The sequence below is a fragment of the Belonocnema kinseyi genome, chromosome 7 (assembly GCF_010883055.1).
Source record: "Belonocnema kinseyi isolate 2016_QV_RU_SX_M_011 chromosome 7, B_treatae_v1, whole genome shotgun sequence".
In the NCBI taxonomy this organism is placed as follows: Eukaryota; Metazoa; Arthropoda; class Insecta; order Hymenoptera; family Cynipidae; genus Belonocnema; species Belonocnema kinseyi.
This window is the reverse complement of record NC_046663.1, coordinates 98,529,245-98,537,407: the sequence shown is the minus strand read 5'-3', so window position 1 is coordinate 98,537,407 and position 8,163 is coordinate 98,529,245. Positions and strand designations below refer to the sequence as shown.

Here is an 8,163-nt window from a genome sequence, read left to right as displayed (position 1 = left end):
TTTGAATTTAAATTCCAAATTTTCAAAATAAAATACTCTTCAATTTTAAAAGATCTGTAATTGAAAGTTCTACTGTTTGTAAGATTTACAATTGACAATTCTTGAATTTTAAAAATATGGAATTAAAAATTATTGAACTAACAATTTTTACGATCTGCAATTTTAAACTCTACAATTATGAAGATTTACCATGGAAAACTCTCTAATTTTGAAAAACGTGTAAATAAAAATGTGCCGATTTTTACTATTTTGAAAATCAATTAATTGTAGAACATCAAACTTTTCTAATTTTTAATTGTAAACGTTTTTAATGAGTTAGTCTTCAATTTTAAAGATCGATAATTCAAACTTTTACCATTTTAAATATCTTAAATTCAAACATATCTATTATTATTATTTTTTTTATAAATATAAATCATTCTTTCATGTTTTTTAAAGTGATGTTTAAATCAGCCAATCAGATATTTATCTCACCAATAAATTGAAAGTCGAACGTTTTTTAAACCGAAAATATAGATAATAATGTTACAATTATTATTAAATTTCGTGAATAGCGAATCATGCGAAATCCTAGCCGAATTAATTCATTTTTATTTATTAAATATACATAAATTCCGAATGAATTGATTATCACCAAAACTCTAAGTTATTGACTAAAAATAAAAACATTTTAAACATACTTTGATTATACTCAAAGAGAATTTAGTAAACGAATAGAATATTACAAAATAGATTTACTAAATGTAAGCCTAAAATAAATGACTAAGTTTTACATAAATTTAAATTTAAATAATAAATTTAACCAATTTTCTAACAATATCTTCTTAACAGGATAATACGATCAGGAACACCATCGTTGGCCATTAATACCATTTAATTAATTTCTTTTGAAAATTTCCAACTAAATACACTTAAAAAATTGAAATGATTAAAAAAAATTATTTTTTACCTATTAGATTTTCCAAAAATATAACTTTTCATTACTTCAATATCGTTGTTAATTATAAAAAGTACAAACTTTCAATAATAATTTAGAAGCTTACAACTTATAAAATTGCAGTTACGGTTTTTTTGAAGTTTAAATCTTTTTTCTCGGGGTTTGATATTTCCGGAGAACACCGTAAGTACATGCGAACCTCTAAATCACGAAGGCTCAAGATAGCAGACCGCCTGCAGTTAACGGTCAGTTGCAATTCTCTCTAATCACAACTCGCCAATTTTTGCAGCTAACGGTTTTCTCTCAAAATTATGCAATAATTATTTTCAAAGTTATTAACAATTATTTTAGGTGTCTTTCTTTTACGATCCAAACGACTTAAAAAACTCATTTTTCGATTCATGCAGTAGACGGTGTTTTTCCAAATCACTGTATCGTTAATCGAAGAACATGCTGAGGCAGCGTCGAGAACCTGTAAAGATTTCCTCAAGTTTGTCGAATCAGATGAAACCAACAAATCTAAAAATGGCTTTTGAAGGATATAACATTTTTTAACTAATTGCTTTAGATTCTTCTAAAGGCTGAATTTGAAATAAGAAATTTCTTCAAAATCAGAATTTGTTGTCTTTCTCACGTCATACATCAATACTCACAAGGCCAAATACATTTAACTAGGGCTCATTTAACTCAAAATTTAATAAGCTTTCCACTGATTTTTTAAGTTTACTCTCTATCACCTTTCAAAGTCAACACTAACTGGTTTGATACCTTCGGTGGAAGTGTTATTTGGATATCCCCCAACATCCCAGTGCTATATGGGATTAACGAAATATTAGAAAATTAGACTAAAGTTAATCATTTTCAATAAATAAATTTTTGTTTTTGCAGGTAAACAATACGCCACCTCATCAAACTTATCACGGCACAAACAGACGCATCGAAGTATAGACTCTCAATCGGCCAAAAAGTGTGTCTACTGTGGAAAGGCTTACGTCAGTATGCCAGCACTAGCAATGCACGTATTGACTCACAAATTGACGCACAGTTGTGGAATTTGTGGAAAAATGTTCTCCAGACCTTGGCTACTTCAAGGTCATTTGCGAAGCCATACAGGGGAAAAACCTTATGGTTGTGCACACTGCGGGAAAGCTTTTGCAGATAGGTCGAATCTGAGAGCTCATATGCAAACGCATTCAGCTGACAAAAATTACGAATGTCCAAAATGTGGAAAATCTTTTGCACTCAAATCATATTTGAATAAACATCTGGAGTCAGCTTGCCAAAGAGAAAATGGTGACGACAGCAGTAATGATGTTGATTCTATCGTCACCTTATAAACGAAAGCAACGATTATTAAGGTAAGAAGAATTTTATATTAAAATTGGTCGCATTTTTTAGTTCCTATCACAAATACTTTTATAGTTTTTTTTTTATTAAAATTGATTAAATTTTTACTTTTATAAACTTTATTAACCATTTATTATTTTGTGAAATGATTCGTGAAGTGCAATACTTTATTTTCCTGCGAAATATTAAAAAAAGATACTTTTTAAAAATTAAATAATTTAACTTTTTTTAAACAACTTTTCTCCAGTAATTTCAATCAGCTTTAGTGCTAGTTTTAGATTCAAAAAGGACAAGATATTTTAAAATATGCTTTAACTCCATTTTAAGAATGGATTACCTTTTTTCTTTAATTTGGTTGACCGTCATCTAATTGTTGAAGATAACAAAGAGAGTTAAAAAAGCTTCCAATCCAACCATTGTGGATCCGCGCTTGTTTTAGGCAACCTTTCTTTTTTTAAATTATAATTCAGCTTCGAATAAGTTTATCCCGAAATTCATTTCAAATAATTTCAACACAAAGAAAATTAGAAAATTCTCATTAAAAAAAGAATTTTTAATTTTCAAAGTTTTAAATAATAAATGATAAATAAGAAATAAATAACATTAAAATATAAACAATAAATGAAAAATTATAAGTAATATATTATGATTAATAAATAAATTGATACATATTTCAGTCTTTTTTTAAGATGGATTCGAAAATGAGCCAAATTGTTCTTACTTTTAGTGGATTTAGTGGAAGATATCGAAACCAACATACATTAAAACCAGAAATATTTAAGGTTGCTAGTATTTGAAAATATATCAATATATTCAATCAGAGACAATCATTTGGAAATCATTGACAATTCACTGTAATTTTAGCAGTTTTTACTGAAATTTCAGCCGTTTTCGCTGATTCCCCATACCAAATATAGAATTGAAATTTTCAGTAATTTTTGACTGATGTCCAGCAGATTTTAACTAATGAAATAACAACGACTTATTCTTCTCTGTAAATTCAAATTAGTGAAAAACTACTCGAATTTTAGTATTGAATTTTTCCTTATTGAGATGTGGAGGTTTTATAAAAGTTTGATTGTATTTTTTTGCAAATATTAAAGTACTCAAAAAAAAATGTAACAAGAAACATCAAAACCCGTCTTGTTTTAGCAAAACTTTTTAAAGACAAAATTAGTAGAAAAATTCCTCCTATTTATTTAATTTTTAAAATGTTAACAAGTCCAGTGTATTATTTTAGTTTCATTTTTACAAATTATTACTGTACCACAAGAATTCAAAAACAGTTTGGCCGTAGAAAAGTATTGTTGTGACAAAAGAGCTATACAAAATGTGTTTTATTGTTTTTCAAAATTTATACAAATGCCCAGACAGCGTTGCTAGTGTTGCTACAGAACCTAAACAAAACTGGAATTTTAAAAAAGAACATGGAGCACATCGATTAGTCCTGGAATTTTGAAAAAGAGAATGTAAATTTTTATTGGCATTTCTTTTATAATTTTTACTAATTATTTTTATACTTTTCTGTTGTTTTCTTAACTCAGATTGATAGGAATTGATGAAGTTGCGTTCTAGCTATTAAAATAAAGAAAACCTGTTACATTTTTTACTACATATTAATCATTTTTTTACAATATTAAAAAACTTTCACGGGAAAAATTAATGGACTCAATTTTCCATTTTACCATGCGTCATTTACACTCTGCAAGAATTTTTCCTGGGTTACGAAAATTAGTAAACACTGCGCTTGCTGTTCAAATGATCTATGATAAAATGGCTGATTTAGCCATTCACATTTTGCTTGTTGTTTATCATGAAATAATAGTCGAAAATCCTTTTAAAATTTGCGTTCATTAATAATTTTATGTACAGTATCGAAGGAAATTATGTGCACGCCTATTTTTTAACCTGGAATATATAATAGCTCTGGAAATAATCAATATTTTGTGAAGCTTTTCCGCTACTTTTGAACGCTATTATTTATAATATTTATGTATTTTCGTAAATTGTTAAAATATTTGTATTGTTGTTTCACTAAATTCTACTCCAGGGTCGAACTTGGAACAAAAAATTCGCAAAATTTCAAATAATGATATACTTACGACATAATTTCATAAATTTGCAAACAAAAATATTTTTATCAATAATATTTAAATTTATTACAACATAAGAAATGATAGTTATAAAATAGATTTATAAAGTTTTATACATTTTTTAATTTTTGCGATCTTATTTCACCAAGTTTGAAAATGTTTATTATTTCCAGGGTTATTTCAATTTTTTGAAAACATCTCAATTTGATGTTTTCTTCCAATATATTTTTATAAAATTAACATCTTTTTCTTTAAATTGGGCTTATGAGACGCAGAAATTTATTCTCGTTGCACGCTATTACAAGGACAAAAATTTAGCACTTTAGCAAAAGCTCAAAAAACAGGGGTGAGATCATTTCCGCTAGTATACACAAATTTTTCTGAAAATTATATTGCAAACAGTACAAAAAAAGATCCTACTGCCTCAGAATATGTTTAAAAAAATTTTGTTTCTTTGGTACTAAAAAGCAATTAAGCCTTGTTAAAATTAAGAACAAATTAATGGGTCTTTCCTAGTAATTTTCTCTTAAAAAATCATGCAATGTATTTTAAACATTTTCGCTCCTATTTTGATAGTATTTTTTTCGAACGAAATCCTGTGACTAAATATTTGGAAGCAAAAAGCTGAAATTATTACATTTGTCTTTACATTTGACGATTTAAGAAATGTTAAGAAAATCTTGTACGTTAGAACTGACTTGTCTCATTTCCCATACGTCAGAGGGACTTTTTTGTGATCTTATTGGTATTCCATTTTCACTTTTTTGTGAGTCAGCTCATGACTAAACATTATAAAGCTAATTAATAAATAATTTAATGTTTCAGACTTTATCAAATGCAGTTTAAAATTAACTGCAAAAAGTAACGTCGACGGATATTAAAATTTATCGTCTACCCTACAATTACCCAGCACGAGTATAGGAATAAGTGACGATTGAAAAGCAATCACAAACGTTCGAGGACCAGGAAAGCAATACAAGTGTCTCGTACTTTATATTTCGTTCGAACAATTCAGGATTCCTATTAAATGACAATCTCATATATATTTTTTCTGTTTTAAAATACGTTATAAAACCGTTCCATTTTATTCTTTAAAAAAATGAACGTGAAATCGTATAATAGCATTATTATCATCATAAAACTCGACTAAAAGAGCGTAAAAGACGAATCTAGCGCGTTTGACTTTACGATCTTTGGTACTGAAAAGAGTTTGGTCAAGGCACAAAAAGATCATTTTAAAACAAGAAATTTATTTGAGATTCGCATTTTATCAAGACACTCCGATGTAACTTGATCGGATAATAGGAATCTGCGTCCTTTCCTCGTGTACATTTATATTTTCTACCAAAAGACACTTGATTAAATATTTAAGTGTCAACCAGTACCTTTGAGCCAAAATGGTTCTTGCCAAGAACGCAACGAGACATCGAATTTTCACTAAGTAACTTTTTAAATCCGTCTTATTATGACACAAAACTCGACAGCGTCAATTCCTTTCATACGAATGAGTATTAAAGGGAAGATTTAAAAAAAATTTCCTTTCTTCTAGAAAAGAATAAAGGAAGTAATTATTTTTAATATCGACTAAGATATCTGAAAATGCATATCTCATTCGTTATAGATACGATTTTCCCAAGTAGAGCTTTCGATTTATGCAAAAAAACAAAAAATCAATATTTATTTCTAGATTTTAACTAATGTAATCTAAGGTTTACATATTTGAAGAATTTTTCTGTGCTTTAATTAAATTTCTATGCGAATATATTTCTTTAGTCTTTAGCGCAAAAAATATTTTTTTACTTTGACTAGAAGTGTGTAAAAATTATTGCCAGCAAACGAAAAATAAAGTACGTTCAATCTCATTTCACGAAACCTCGCAGGGTAGTCGCACGAATAATAAATCGTTTATAGGTTTACGAAATGTTTATCGCTGAGGCATTATTATTAAAAATAATTACATGCAAGCATTAATATATTTATAGTGTATCGTGTTTGTACCAAAAAAGTGCATTTTTTCTGAAGAGTTAAAAAAGATGGTCTCAGACAAATTTCCCTTCATGTTGAATTTCAGTAGAACTAGAGTTTTTTTAATCGACTGTATGGCATTTTGATTAAAAAAATGACTCATATTGAATCTGAAAGTGGTTAAACGTCTAATGGACAAATTTAATTAGATTTAAATTTTGAAGAAAAAAAATCAAAGAAAATAATGCACGAAGTTTGGTGCATCTTTGTAGAATTCCTAGAAACGTTCTTTGGGCGTTGACTGAATGTGATGACTGTCCAGAAAACGTCAATGCGACCTCACGTGTGTCCTGAAAAATAGCTCAACATTAGACACTCAAATAATTAATTATATTGTCATACGCATTTGAATTGTTGTTAATTTATTCAGTTCATTTTATGTTTCCGATTATAATATAATTGATCTGTTATATGATTATTTTATTTATTGTTAAATGATTCAATGAATTAATATTTTATTTCAAACTCTAAATTTCTAGTCGGAACCTAGTAGATATTTTATTTTTAACCTACTCAATATTAGCACATTTGGCAAAGATGTTTTTAAAAATAGTGAGAACAATATAGTGATATACATGAATTAATAGTCAAAAAAGGCAGTGAATTTATTCTCAGTGAATACCATATGTATTAGGAATCTTTTTTTAATGAATTAAAAATAGGCAAAACCTTGAAACGTCCTGACACATCGACGATTTTGAACAATTTATCAAAAAATAAAAATTTTGATCTACTTTACTGTGGAAGGAAAAATCTTATCAAGGTCTGTAATTTCAATTTATAATTATAATATTATTAAAAATTATAGAGAATGTTTAAAAAATTATAAATTTATTTTGTGCAATATTTTAAAAATGATTTGTAGTTCTATTGTAATTATAGACAGATAATTTTAAAATTGCACAATTTTCATTGTGATTTGCTTGCATTTATTTCTGCAAAATAATAGGAAATAAAGCAAATAGTGTTGGGGTTGTTACTCAAAAAAGGGACATTATATTCACAGATTAAAAATTATAAAAGAAACTTACAGAAATTACTTAAAAGTTATTTTGTTCTAGTTTTTAAATAGTAAATTTTAATGTTAAACTCCTTTTAATTTTGAGGCTATATTTAAACAATTTTGGTTACTTGGAACTTAAAATATATTGTTAATCAGAAATGTTTTTTAATTTAATTTAAAAGAATTCAATAGGTATTATTATTAAAAAACTGATAAGAAGGAGTTATAAGAAGAAGTTATGAACGTTATTTTCACTCTTAAGTTAAAAGATATTGAAATAACTTTAGAAATAGATTGATTTTAAATTGAAATTTTGCTGATGCTAACAAAATTTCTTTCAAATTCCTGGTGCCCAAACTTGCATTTCTCTAAAATCAAAAGATTTTTAAAGTTTAAATTTACATATTAAAATATGAGGATCCTGAAATTAATTGAGACTCACCTAATTCTATAATAAAAGCCTTAAAATTCGAGTTTAAATTAAAATTGATTCAAAGTTTATTAGTTTTTGCCTTTTAAATTTTAAATTAGCCCATAAAATTTAGAAATTTTACTGATCTCAATATGCATTATGTAAAGTTAGATTTCTTTTAAAATTGGTTACTTTATATTACAGTTACAATTTTTTCCCTGTGTTAAATTTTTGTTCAAGTCTATATAAAAGATACTCCCCGACACTGAAAAGCCTCACCTGTACATATATATAAAAAAGCAAGATATTGAAGATTATCAAAAAAATACAGTATTGAAAAAGTAGA

At 27.0% G+C, this 8,163-nt stretch overlaps 1 protein-coding gene across 1 annotated transcript in view; it reads left to right on the top strand.

Annotated features, from left to right (window-relative positions):
* LOC117177417 (transcription factor Sp4-like) overlaps window positions 1-7,224 on the top strand; it is a 37,385-nt gene extending 30,161 nt beyond the window's left edge. Inside the window, exons 3-4 of the mRNA XM_033368086.1 lie at window positions 1,826-2,295; window positions 5,203-7,224. Of these exons, the coding sequence (XP_033223977.1) occupies window positions 1,826-2,274 (449 nt within the window). The 3' untranslated portion in view covers window positions 2,275-2,295; window positions 5,203-7,224. The remainder of the gene's footprint in view (window positions 1-1,825; window positions 2,296-5,202) is intronic.
* Window positions 7,225-8,163: the final 939 nt, after the last annotated feature.